The sequence below is a fragment of the Protopterus annectens genome, chromosome 4.part0, assembly GCF_019279795.1.
Source record: "Protopterus annectens isolate FY-2018-M chromosome 4.part0, PAN1.0, whole genome shotgun sequence".
NCBI classification, from domain to species: Eukaryota; Metazoa; Chordata; order Ceratodontiformes; family Protopteridae; genus Protopterus; species Protopterus annectens.
This window is the reverse complement of record NC_056733.1, coordinates 1,114,699,160-1,114,713,681: the sequence shown is the minus strand read 5'-3', so window position 1 is coordinate 1,114,713,681 and position 14,522 is coordinate 1,114,699,160. Positions and strand designations below refer to the sequence as shown.

Sequence of the window (14,522 nt, the reverse complement as noted above, 5' to 3'; positions counted from 1 at the left end):
AAGCTTAATAACTACCTGGTGCAACTAGTGTCAGTAATAACAGTAGCACACTACCTTTCATGACTGATGATCAGAAGAGTGACTTCTATTCCCAGTCCTGGTGATTAGATTGCTGACATGTCAGTGCAGCATTAGGGTGCTGCTACACTCCCGAGTGTGTCCTCCTTTGGATGAGACATTAAACCAAGGTTCAATCTGCTTGATTTAGTGGTTGTTTGGTACCAGGTGGTTAAAAACTTCCACAGCACCTCTAGAAAAGAGTAGGAGAAGCTCGCTGGTACCTTAGGCAAATTTCCCCTAGTAGGTACTACCTTGGGTCTCCACTAAAAAGAGGCCACTTGTCTAGTGGAACTAACCCAGTCAACAAATGACAGACAGACAAAACAGAACCTTCCCTGATCTACTGCCAACATTTTTTTAATACTAATCCCATAACTCAGATCACCTTTAACATGACTACACAAGCATTACTCTTAAAGTCCAGATTGTGCGTTATGCAAATAACCAAAATCCCATTAAAAAATATCTGTATCCAAGTTGATTATTTGTACAGGTTCAGATAGACCAAAGAATAAAACACTACTCTTTTCAGTATTTATCCCTCAACCATATGTATGTCTCCAGGAGACACAAGCTGAATTTAATATAGGTCAGTGGCACTAGTTAAAAATGCGCATATTTTAATGTAATCTGCATATATGGACACCCAATACACTTTATTAGATAAAAAAATATAAAACTGAACAGTAATGGGCTCACTATGGACCCCTGGGGCCACCAGAACCAGTTTATGACCAACTGGAAAAGTGACCATTCACTTTAACATGTTTCCTCCTGTTATTCGGCCAACCCTTTACCCAATTAATAACCTGGGTAATCAGAAAGTTAGTTAACTCCATGTGTGGGATACTATTGAAGGTTTTTGATAAGTCCAAATATACCACTCAAAACACTGATGCCATTGCTCAAGGCTTCAATAATATTACCACACAACTGGACAAGAATAGTAAATGTAAAATGCTTACTCATAAAAACCATGTCAGTACTGATTAAAATGAATTTCCTTCCCCACAGACATAATAGTTAATAAGCACCTTTTAAAATATTTAGTTCATACTGATGCTAGACTAATGGGTAGATAATGGTGATCACTCTCCTTTGGTAACTGAGGACTGAGTTCTATTGTCATTACTGGTGATTAGATTGCTGACATTTCAATTTAGCATTAGGGTGGCAATACACTCCAGTGTCTCCCTATTTTGGAAGAATATTCTTATTTTCAGGCCGCCACTGCACACAATGTCTATTCTTTGAGGTATGTCCCCATTTTCAGGCTTGCTTTACCTTTCAATACATGGTTTATGAAGCTGTCCAACACTAACAAACCCACACTATGTGACCAACGTAACAGTGGCATCAATTATTTAAAGAATCTTTCAGAAGCAAAAATAAATGGTCTTGTGTAGTAGAATTTTAAAACACAATTCATTAAAGTCCACATATTTTACATTATCTCTGTTTTTAAACATGTTTCTTTGCAGTATCCCAGATTCCTATGGGAAGCAGGAAAATTATGTGCTATTTGGAATTCAACTTTTATGCTAATTAGATGCAGATTTTTGGCTGCATTTTTGCCCATTTTTCAGGGGCCTTTGCACCTATTCTCAACTTCTGCAGGTTGAGAGGTGTGTTGATAATGACCTTGTTACGATCTTTTTTTTAAATATGAGCACTATATTAGCAAGCTTCCAACTATCAGGAATAGTGTATTTTAACAGCAGATTAAATACCACTGATCTTTTATGTTATAAATGAAGCAACCTGGAATTAAATCTAGACCCTTTGAGATGTTATTTTTAATCTTGGATAAAGTTTTTTTTTTAAACATTTCTTCCTCAATTACAGGACATACAGATATGAAAATATCAAAAATTAAAGGCTCAACATGAGGTCTTAAGAGTATAATACACGTATAATAAAATAACGTTTATACCACTACTAAGGGTATCCTCATGAGAAAATGGACGCACTCTGTTGGTGACTTTTTTTTTTGCACTGTTAACACAGCTATAAAAGTTCTTGTAGTCCAGATACTTCATCAACGAGTTCTAAAATGCAGTCAGTTGTTTCAATTACACTGTAATTCACTACATACTTTATTAAGTGCTTGCTTGGCACTGCTTGAGCCATGCTGTTTCCATGTCCTAAAAAGTTTCTTCTTTTCTTTCATAATAATTTTGTTTATCTTTTATTCTACCACCATGGTTTAACATACTTAGGATTATCCAAAACAACCCTTTTACTTGAATTCAGACTGTCCTGACAGTCAGTTTCAAATGAATACCATAAGAACACATGAACATGAATGAGTCTATTGGCATCAAATATAGCAATAAGATTACTGCAACTTCTCAGATTAGCACCACTGTAAGTAGCCAGTACTAGGCTTCCAATATCAAAATTCTGGTCCAAGAAGAATTAAAAAACTAAGTGGCCAGATGTGCCTAAGAAGTGCGTGTGTGGGGGGAGGGGCAGGGATGTAACATGTTGTTGTTGTCTTTCGGCTTTTCCCAGTTAGGGGTCACCACAGCGGAACTCCGGTCCGCTAATGATTGGCAGTAGATTTTCACAAACGCTGAGGTGCCAGCTCGACGTCCAACCTTCAACTAAGGCACGCCCTTTTACGCATGTCTTTCGAACATCCACCCAACCGCAGGGGAGGACAAGCAGACTCCACAGAGAAGGCACTCCCCACACTCCGTCCGACAATCGAATGGGAGAACCTCTTGCTGTGAGGCAACAACCTACCGCTGCACCACCGCGGAAGACTAGGGGCAGGGATGTAACATAATGAATCTTATTATTTTATTTATTTATTTAAATTTGTTGAACGGGAGTGTCTGACTGGACGTAGGTCCATTTTCAGCGGAGGCCCGGGGAGAAAAGCTCCACAGTTAAAATAAACAGACAGTAGTTACATTGGATTACATAGCGATTAACAATTTAACATAGCAATTACTTACAACATATTTACAGATGAAGAACATAGTACATCAGTAGACAACTAGAATCTTTATCTGTGAAGTACATAACAGACATTAACAAATGTTACAATGAGAAGTTCCTGCTGTATAATAAGTACTAGGCTTATGACCATCTGAGCTTGCTATAATCAAGGTAGTTAGTGGAGTAGACAGAAAGGTAGTGGATGGATGGGGTAGATGATATTAGAGTGGGAGTTGCAAGGGCACAGCCAGCATGTTTTTAGGTGCGCTTTTAGTAAAGTTTTGAAGTGGGTGCATGATGGTATGGAGGCAATTGTGGGTGGGAGTGAGTTCCATTATTTGGCTATGGCGCAAGAGAATAGTGCTTCACCAGCAGAGTTATTGGCTTTAGTGATCTGCAAGTGATTTTTGTTGCTGGATCTTAGTGGTCTGGTGGTGCGATAGGGTTGGAGTAGATTCTGGAGGAATGGGACATTTAGTGGATGGTTTACAAGTTTGTGGGCGAGTGAGAGTTGATACCAATATCTGTTACTAATAAAACAAAGTGGTATCCAATCATTTGTGTCTTATTTCTTGGTAAGTCACAACATTCATACTCTTACCTGTTACCACATTCACAGTTTCCAATTTACATTTGGAAAGTTGAAATCACCCACTCTAATCATATTACTCAGGTTCCCTTTTTCATTAATAAATTCAAAAAAAATTAAAATGATCATTATTCATGTTGGGGATGCTATAACAGCAAATTATTTGTATAGTATAACACATCTTTTCTTTTCAACTCCAAAAGTGTCAGACTGACATGTTTTTTTTCCTTCTTTAACCTCCTTCCAGAATGGAGTGTGGGCCCCCATAACATAACACACCCTAAATATCATAAACATGTTTTTCACCCTGCATTTATTTACAATCAATGTGCTGCGACTCACAGATTTCTTATATGTTTTTTAAGTGTTTCTCTAACTGATTTGTATTTAATGTAAACTGATTTAAAGCATTTCAAGATCCACTTACTTTCTCTTCAATACAAGACGCAAAAAAGTAAAGCAAATGGAAATGTTCACACCAATGATATCTTTAAAGCTTTGGTACTGCTAAAATGTACAGATATATGGATAAAAACAACACTTCATTATCCAAAAATGAGTACTAACTGGTTTGTTTATGCAGTGCTGCACTACAGATCATCTTGATTTTAGTTATAAAGTACTAATTAAAACTTTTTCAAGTTAGCTGTTTGAAAAACTTTATAGCACTGTGCTGTACTTAGCAAGACAGTTTCAGGATGCCAAACTGCAGACAGTGACCTAAAGTGAAAATTGCAGAATCAAGCCTATGGCATGCAGGCTGACAAATTTATTTCTGAAAACAAAGATCAGAATCAGAAAGAAATGGTGGAATCGTCATGACCTGTGGCAGTTTAAGTGGAAAGAAGTTCTCTAGTGCTTCTGGGCAGTAAACACTAACAAGAAGATAACAAAAGGAAAAATAACTCTTGAATAAGCTTAACTGCAGTGAGATTTTACTTTAAGTGATTATGACTGAAGACTGCTTCTGTCTTGAATCAGAGATCTTTCTCTTGCTGTCCCTTGCAATAAATTAATTTAAAAAGTAGATGGCACACACTTTTTTCTACTTTATAATCACTGTTTCAGGTATAACATTTTGAAACATTAGCTTATTTAAATGTTTTACTATATATGCTTAACTGTTTACTTGGCCTATTATCATTTACCACAGACTGATAAATGGAGATCTCCCATTAAGAACCTATACAAGACTAAGTGTGCGATAGAGGTTTGTCTTCTAGTTAGTTTGTTGATGTGTGCAAACTGGGGGCGGTCATCAAATCCCATTCTGATACACAAATTTGCTAGAATGGACCAAACAAATGCTTGGTGTGCTAATAGTGGTCTTACCCTCAATGCTAAGAAATCGGACACAGTTTCCTCTGGTAAATCCATTATCATACACCATAACAGGTAACAGTCCATTTAAATTTGTTCTAGACAGAGACCTGAATACCTTATGTCAGTTAAATTCTCTTCTGACCACCACATTTCTGTCATGGTTAGAAAATCCCTCTACCGTGCTCAGTGTACCTTTCACAGTACCTTTTCAAGGACTACAGAAGTCACAGTCCCACTTTATTCCAGCTTTATTAGAACCCTCACTGAACATAATGCCTCATTCGGCATGTAATCACTAAGCACCTAAACTAACTCAAGAAATCTCAGCAACTCTCATTCAATAAAGCCTACACTCAGTTTAATACAGACTCCAAAGGGGTGACTTCAGTTTAACTTTCCATGTTATAAATGTACCCACATTCTTTGAACTATTTCACCTATACAGAAATGGTGGTAAAGCAAACACCTGCTATAGTGAACTAATCCTATTCCATTACACTAACAAATAGCTGGCAAGACAGGTATCTAATTGGCTCCCTTTACATATCAAGTACAGTACTTCCCCAGCAGCCTTTTAAACCAGTCAAGATGTCAGGATGGGCAACTACAAATTGCCATCTGGGATATATGGGGATAATATACATTACTGAGGCCACAATTAATCTCCAGCAGTACTGAGTGATATGGCAGAGTTCCCTGAGTGTACTCTTGGCTATAATTTTAATAAGGGCCTATGAAAGTATGTGCATAAATCAAGAGAGACTTTTACTGGTTTGATGTACTGTCTTCTTAAGATGACCTTACATAACCAAGCGTTATCACTGCACAGTTATATGTTACCTCTGTGCCTGTGTCTGAAAAGGATGTCTTGGACCACTTCACTTATATTGTTATGAAACAACAACAAAAAAATAAAATAAAACTGATTCCATGGCTGCCATACCATGGAATAAATAGCTATCACTTTTAGTTTTAAATCTTAAAAAGAGCAAAATCCAGGATTCTTGAAATTCTTGTTTTCATTCAAAACTGGTCAGGAAACTGAATCACAGGCCAGCATGACTCCGTGTGTCTTAGTACAGTCATCTGAATACCAACAATTCTGTCCATCATTACCAATACTGCCATAGAAGGCAGTATTGGGAAAAATATTTCACTATGCAGATTTTGGGAATAATCCCATCTGGAGTAATCTATGCAGTACTGAAAACTACAGCTCTGTAAAAAACACAATAAAGGTAAATGGGTCATACAATTCACAGAACATGAACTTTCATTTTCCTTTCACAGATGCAGCAATTGACATCTTTTTTGGGAGATACAAATGTAAAAAATACTGGAATTCACAAACACACAGGGCATACAACGCAGTTCTAGAATGCTTATTTAGAACATGGGTGCAATCAGGTACACACCATGTAAGCCATATTGTACAAATCCATTTTGAAAAACAGCACTTTTTTGTGGTGAATATGGTAATTCATCACCTGAATTCTGCAATTTGCATTCACTGTTGATATATATTCCTAGCCTGTCACTCACTCACTTGCTGGTGCAAAGAAATATTCCCTTACCCACCAAGGCTGTATATCCTCAGTTGGAAATGTATATTTAGAATGATACCACCCAAATGCTGGAGTGTTGGAAAGCATATCCCAATGATGCCAAAACATCTCTCTGTCATTTTTATTCAATTTAAACTGTGCAATGATGTTATCTTCTCGGTGTTCTGGCACTCAAGTGACACTGCTCTTGACAGAATGCCAAGTATTATATTTCCATTATGCGTTACAAGTTGATTTTCATAAGATGGTTATTGCCATGGAGAGTTTTCCTCATTACTCATTTAAAAATGGGGCATCGCTCATGGACATCCAGAGTTAGTCATCAAATGTAAATAAGTAAAATCTTTTTTATTTATTCTTTCAAAATGAGAAGGTTGGGAAGAGAATCCTTTAGAACACATTGCAGGGATGGACTTTTTTTTAAATCTTCTATCCGTTCCCCACCATCATCAGCACCATGGCATGCTAATTATACCACTCTATGACAGCATGGAAGCCATCAAACATACTTCACTGCACATACCCACTGTGAACATCAACAACTTACCACAATTTACATACCATAAACTCTATCAGGCATCTCCTGAAACCACAATAGCAAAAAATAAGAAACAAATTAAAATGGCCATTCACTTTCTTTCCCTGCAGCACATGAATTGCTGCTCAAAATACAGCTGGCATTACAAGATACAATTTTGAGTGATAAGTTACTTTTAATGGGCATGTGACTCTGCTATTTTGAATACTTGAGTAAACATTTAGTAAGCACATCTTGCTCAGGGATACAAGCTTTCACAACTGTTAATTGTAACAATGTTGTGTTAAGTACTTGACAAAATAATTCTGTGTCCTGCTGAACTGACCTGCATATTGTTTTTCAGATGAACAAATGGTCATTTATACTGCAACTTAGCAAAACTGAACATACTGCTCATGGGTTAATCACAGCTTGGTACAAGTGCGGCTAGCAAACTTGGAAAAAAAAAGGGTTTTAGTAATAATGCATAAGGACAAGCACATCAGAAGAGTATTACCATCGAACAGGAGCTCTGTTCTGCTTGGCAACACTGCATAAGCAGTAAATATCACATCAGTATGTTACATACAGTAATAAACAACCACAAGCAAATGACGAAAAAACAAGAACACCGGCTAGGCAGTAAAAACCAATACAACTTTGAAGAACTTTGAAAACAGTCAGTTGCCGGACACTGAAGAATGAAAATTGTCCTTTAATTCCAAAAGCAACAGTCACGAATAACACACAGCACCACAATAAAAACGGAATAAACGTTAAGCGCTTTCTCCCGGTTTTAATACCAGGCTTCCTCAGAACAATTCATTTTCACACAGCCATAAGTTTAAATATCTAATCAGTGACATCACATGTTCCAATTCGATGACGAAAATTTTGTCATGAAAAATAAATATAAATATAAGTTGCAAAACACAATTTGTGACCTTCTGTAAGCACCAATTCAAAGAACATATAATTAATTAAAATACGTTAGTCTGTGTATTTAATCACGTAGCTACAAAATGTATACACTACACGTACTAAAAACAAGTGTTTTAACTGTTCGTTCAGTCAAATAACTAAAATTGCTGCGTTAAAAGTTAACAGTAAATATGTTAATAAGTAAATAAATAATCAAAAGAGACCTGGAACCAAGAAAAACATACATTGTTAAAAAAACATGTCCTAATAATAAATTAAAAAAAAAATTTTTTTTTATTTTTTTAGTTCAAACAATTAATATATTTATACATAAAAATGTTATACAGGAAAATAATGAGGTGTATCTTTCCTAGTAAAAACAACTTCTTTGTATATCAACACTAAAATAAATTGACATAACCAAATTACAAAATTACAACAAGTAAGACTCATGAAAGGGATGAAGCAGCTAAAATCTGAAAAGAATAAATTCACGGGTATCATATCTATAACCTATGTGATCGTTTCAATAAAATAAGAAATTTTACTCGATTAGAAGCCTTTTATTTTCTGCTTCAGCAGAAGAAGGAACATCAGCATTTTTACTTGGCTTTTCCATTTCTGGATTTCCAGCGCCACCTTCCAGGTCGTGGACCTATTTGTTTTACTGGTACTGTTTCCTTTTTGGCGGTTTCTCTATATCTATAACCTAGCAGCTCTCAACTTGAGAATGCTGCTAATATTAATGTTTTCATTTAGTCCCGGTTTCCTACCCGCATCTAAATTAAGTTGCCACAGCAGCTCTCTATATTCCAATTTTGTCTCCCAGCTTCCACCCCGAGGGTCTAAATCTACTTGCTCTAATACCACAAATTTCAAGTTCATATTGGGGCATAAAAGGGAATGTTTGTAAAAGGCATTAGTCTCCTTCTTTTTACTAATATCATAAAGATGCTCATAAATTCTTCTATTTAAAGGCCTTTCCATTTTCCCTATATAAAAACTCGAACATGTAACACATGTCCCCAGATAGACTACCCTTTTCGATTTACAATTAAAGTATTGTGCAGGTCTTAAATTAAATTTCCTAGAGGGAATAAACAAAGAGGTCTTGTTTAATATAAGGGCACATTGGTTACAAGAACCACATTTAAAAGTACCTTTCAACTTTTTATTGTCACGTTTAACCTCTCTATTACCTCTTTCCAAATAATCTTTAAGATTTAAATCCCTTTTTCTAATAAACCTTGGTTGGGCGGGAATATAATCTGATACATCTTCATTTGTTCTCAAAACATGCCAAAATTTCTTAATAATGGATTCAATCTCAAATGATGTCTCAGAGAAAGTGTGGATGAAGGCTCCATTCATATCATTTAAACTAGTATTACCTGACATATCAATAGTATTTCCTTTACCAATCAAAGGGTAATATTTGACATCTCTGTTTTCAATCACTTCCTTAACAATACCTTCAATAAAATCACCCGGATATTTCCTTTTCAAAAATAAGGTCTTTATAAAGGACACCTCTTCTAAAAATTGATCCAACTTACTCGTCATTCTAGATGCCCTAATTAATTGTCCCTTCACAATCCCTTTCTTTTGAAACAAGGGGTGACCACTCTCAAAGTGCAAATACATATTTGAAAAGTTTTTTTTACAAAATATTCTTGATTGAAAACAATTTTTTTAACCCATCTTTATATAAAGAAATGTCTAGATAATCTAATCTTCCCTCATTCAAATTCATAGTAAATTTTAAAAATTCCGTTGTTTCATTAATGTAATTAAAAAAATTGTCAAATTTTTCCTTTGTTCCTTTCCATAATAAACAAATATCATCCAAAAATCTGCTATATTGTACTATATACTTCATCCATACTGTTTCCAATATAAATTTATTTTCCCAAAAATACAAAACACAATTTGTATATAAGGGGGCACAAGCTGCCCCCATAGCTACACCTTTCTTTTGGTGATAATATTCACCATTAAAATATACAAAATTATTTTTGAGAACTGTCTCTGTAAATTCCAACACCAAATCAATAATTTTCCCATCCAATCCAGATTCAGTAACCAATAAGTTAGAGAACCATTCTAGGCCCTTCTCATGGGGAAAACTCGGAAAAAGCTCTATGACATCTATAGTCACCATTAATAATTCTTTGTCAAATAATTTTTTGTTAATCTTTTTTAAAAAATCCCAAGAATCCTTGACAATGTGCTGAATTGAATCCACAAATTTTTTAACCATAGTGTCGAAAGATATGGCTAATGGCTCCGTGATCCCCCCTGTGAATAAATAGAAGAATTTATGAACATCTTTATGATATTAGTAAAAAGAAGGAGACTAATGCCTTTTACAAACATTCCCTTTTATGCCCTAATATGAACTTGAAATTTGTGGTATTAGAGCAAGTAGATTTAGACCCTCGGCGTGGAAGCTGAGAGACAAAGTTGGAATATTGAGAGCTGTTGTGGCAACTTAAGTTAGATGCGGGTAGGAAACCGGGACTAAATGAAAACATTAATATTAGCGGCGTTCTCAAGTTGAGAGCTGCTAGGTTATAGATATGATACCCGTGAATTTATTCTTGTCAGATTTTAGCTGCTTCATCCCTTTCATGAGTCTTACTTGTTGTAATTTTGTAATTTGGTTATGTCAATTTATTTTAGTGTTGATATACAAAGAAGTTTTTACCAGGAAAGATACACCTCATTATTTTCCTGTATAACATTTTTATGTATAAATATATTAATTGTTTGAACTAAAAAATTTTTTTTTAAATTTTTTTTTAAATTTATTATTAGGACATGGTTTTTATGTCTTTCGTGGTTCCAGGTCTCTTTTGATTATTTATTTATTTACTTATTAACATATTTACTGTTAACTTTTAACGCAGCATTTTTAGTTATTTGACTGAACGAACAGTTAAGCACTTGTTTTTAGTACTTGTAGTGTATACATTTTGTAGCTACGTGATTAAATACACAGACTAACGTATTTTAATTAATTATATGTTCTTTGAACTGGTGCTTACAGAAGGTCACAAATTGTGTTTTGCAACTTATATTTATTTTTCATGACGAAATTTTCGTCATCGAATTGGAACATGTGACCTCACTGATTAGATATTTAAACCTATGGCTGTGTGAAAATGAATTGTTCTGAGGAAGCCTGGTATTAAAAACCGGGAGAAAGCGCTTAACATTTATTCCGTTTTTATTGTGGTGCTGTGTGTTATTCGTGACTGTTGCTTTTGGAATTAAAGGACAATTTTCATTCTTCAGTGTCCGGCAACTGACTGTTTTCAAAGTTCTTCAAAGTTGTATTGGTTTTTACTGCCGAGCCAGTGTTCTTGTTACATACAGTAATTCTACTGCCTGTTCTGCTTTCCAGTGGGACTAAATTGTCACCTGACCTCCCACCTCCTTTCTGTAGCACTCCAAAAATGGTGTGGATGTGTGTATGGGGGTAGGAGGTGCTAGCTCCCTTAAAAATAATACTAGAAAGAAGTACAACAATGTACACTGACAAGAAAAATGGAAGGGAATAAAAGTCATAATATTACAATACCAGTGAAGAAAGAGGCAACAACAAAATAAGAAGCAAAAATAAATAACTCAGAACAACAACTTTTGACAAGTCTACATACCACACAGCTGCTGGCAGTTTGTCAGCAGAAGCCGAAAACTTACTATTGGTTTCCCACAAAAAGCATGTTCAATTTTATTTATTTGACATTTGTTGACCGGTTAGTCTGAATGGGCAGATGCCTATTTTTAGTGGAGAAACAAGCTCCAGAAGATAATGTACTATTTTCATATTAATTGTAATTAAGTAAAATGGTGTTACAAACAGTTTAACAGTAATCACTAATAGTTTCATCCTAAAACCACAGTAGAAGTATAAACTAAAAGTACAATAATTACAATAGTTTTCGCAGTAACGAGTCCAAAGTACATTTACTAGCAATTATGAAGCAGGGGATAGGTAACAAAAAAGAAAAAATGCAAAAATTCAACAGGATAAGACATTTTTAGTATGATAAATGTTAGGGTACAATGGAGGATACGAGATGGAGTGAAACAGACGAAAGGAGGGGATTAGGAAAGAGAACATTTAGATTAAGTTGGGTGACTGCAAGAGCAGGTCCAAGAATTTAGTAGATACTTCACTAATATACAAGTCAGTTCACATATATTCACGAAAAACAAAGCTAATTTGCAACAATACAAAAAGTGTAAACATACAGACATGCCAATGCCACACTACTTCTAACTACAAAAAAAGAAGAATCCCCGTAATTTCCAAGAAAGTTCACATAACTGAATTAAAGGTAATTCTCGTGACACATCTCCACATAACTACCACAGTTCACAACAGTACCTAAACCAAACGTTTTAAGAAAAGAAAACCCACTCCAACACCTGTTGGGATGCCGTCTCTACACAAACAACTGAACAACCCGCCTTCCACGAGTCAAATACGTCATGACAGCGAGTGATACACAACATACCGACACTTCCTACACGTGTGCGCTGCGAATACACAATCCGGCAGGCACACAAGGTTCCGAGACAGACAGTCAACAGGAACACTGAAATAATTAATACTACATATAACCAGCGCATCTGCTATATCCACACCTTCTCCCAAGCGGTACCTCTGTTACTTGAGTTACGGGCTTGGGGTGAGGAAAGGCCGCGGAGTCTTACGGCCTGGAGAGTAAAAACATCAGCTTAGTGTCTAACCGAGTCTTAAGAACACAAAATCGACCAGCTCCTGACAGAATTAGGATGCAACAGGTCCAGCTATGGAATAACAAATCCAAAGTGCCTGGGAACACTGACCTGTAGGTGAAGAGACGCCATATCCGTACTCGCGAAAGCTTACAACGAGCAGTCTAGAGAATGGACTGAAGGGGGCGCAGCAAAGATAGCCACTGTTGTCCTGACAACAGAGGTGAAGGATCTGATAAGCAGGCAGTGGATTTGTACATTGATACTTTGGTAAATAAAGAATGTGGTGCATAACAAAATGTGTTGAAAAAATCTTACAAGCGTGGTAACCCACATTTTTCTTCTTATTTTTTTTTTAATATTTTAATTTGGAATGTTAATATTCTGTTGTAATTTGGAGATGCTGAATTTTTGGTATATGATGTTTTAAATTAACATTTTTATTTCCTTGTGAAATTATTTTGATGTGTATCTTCCATACATGCATCGAACTATACTGTATTAAATGTGCCCTACGCTGGTATAGTTTATAGCAATTGTTAGAATTGCATTTTTACGTTATTTGTGATAAAACAATGTAATAAAAGTTAATTGTGCTTTTTTCCTTTTTAAACGTAGCTATCAACCTTCCATCTCCAGAATAGGGTACATTACCTCTCATAATGTGGAAAAAATGGGCAAAATGTGGAACACCTACTAAAAACTTACTAACAACTTCAAGAAGGAAGCTCATAAATGATTAAAATGTGCTATTTTATACTTATAAAAAGTTCTTCTGATGCATTAATATGATTCAATAGTAGTATTTAGCATGGATATCAGTAAAAAATTCCTAACATTGAATGAGTGACAGACCCTTTCAGTGTGGAACTTTGAGGAACATAAGCTTTTTAAAACCCAAAATGAGGAACATTCCTGCTAATGAGGTCACTTGAGAGGTATATTTCTAAAATGTGTTTTGCTTTCAATTTCATTTTCTTGATAGACTGTCTATGATAAAATACTATAATAAATGTTGAGTTGAGTAGAGTCTCGTACCTCAAAGCCTTCTTCAAAATCCATGTAATAGTTATATTTGTAATCAGAAATGTGCAAATAGACCCAAGGAGAACAACTTCAAAAAGTAGTAGTAGTACATGCATACAATGCTTACCTGCCTTTGTTTTGCCTCATTTTTGCCACTTCCCTCACTCATGACATTTTGGATTTTCTAGTAAATCACTGATGATTACCATTAGTCAGTAGTTCCACACATTAGATTTCATACTTATTCTCTTTAGAAAATGCAGTTTGGTGCATTTTTCCTATTAACTTTCTGAGTAAATTATAGTAATTTTTAAACATTGGCCCTGATGTGGGGCTTCTGCCCCATTACTTTTGTCTTTGTCCCCATTTCTTGAACAAAGAAGTTAAGAGTTATGCAAACGTATAGAGTAAGAATTAAAAATGTTACTGATAATTGGAAATGATACAGAATAACAACATAAAATATCTGACACGTCATTTTCATGCAAGTGAATACATTGTAAAATCATCATTCAACTTGGTTCTCATTTGCACTATAGACAGACAACTTAATGTACAATACAGACTGATTCAGACATCTGTGATTACTAATACTTAAGAAAACATGAAAAAAGTATTACAAAACGAGCATTTGGAAAGCCATTACAAATTAACAGAACATAGCACAGTAATACTGGGCTTGCAAACAAGTGTATTTCTCATCCAATTTCTTGATTACCAGGTTGCACTGCAGTGACACTTCCACTTTGTCTGTAAATATGTTTGAAGAAAATTGAATAACATATTTTTCAGATATCTATCTTAGGGTGAAGTGTAATCCAAATTT

At 35.3% G+C, this 14,522-nt stretch overlaps 1 protein-coding gene and 1 long non-coding RNA gene across 2 annotated transcripts in view; one reads left to right on the top strand and one right to left on the bottom strand.

Annotated features, from left to right (window-relative positions):
- Positions 1–13,289, bottom strand: part of RANBP17 (RAN binding protein 17) — a 4,607,784-nt gene extending 4,594,495 nt beyond the window's left edge. Inside the window, exon 1 of the mRNA XM_044069092.1 lies at positions 12,782–13,289. Coding sequence (XP_043925027.1) covers positions 12,782–12,802 — 21 coding nt within the window. The 5' untranslated portion in view covers positions 12,803–13,289. The remainder of the gene's footprint in view (positions 1–12,781) is intronic.
- Positions 12,840–13,699, top strand: LOC122799796. Its single transcript, XR_006364506.1, has 2 exons — positions 12,840–12,940; positions 13,289–13,699. It is a non-coding gene; the product is annotated as an uncharacterized LOC122799796 (long non-coding RNA).
- Positions 13,700–14,522: the final 823 nt, after the last annotated feature.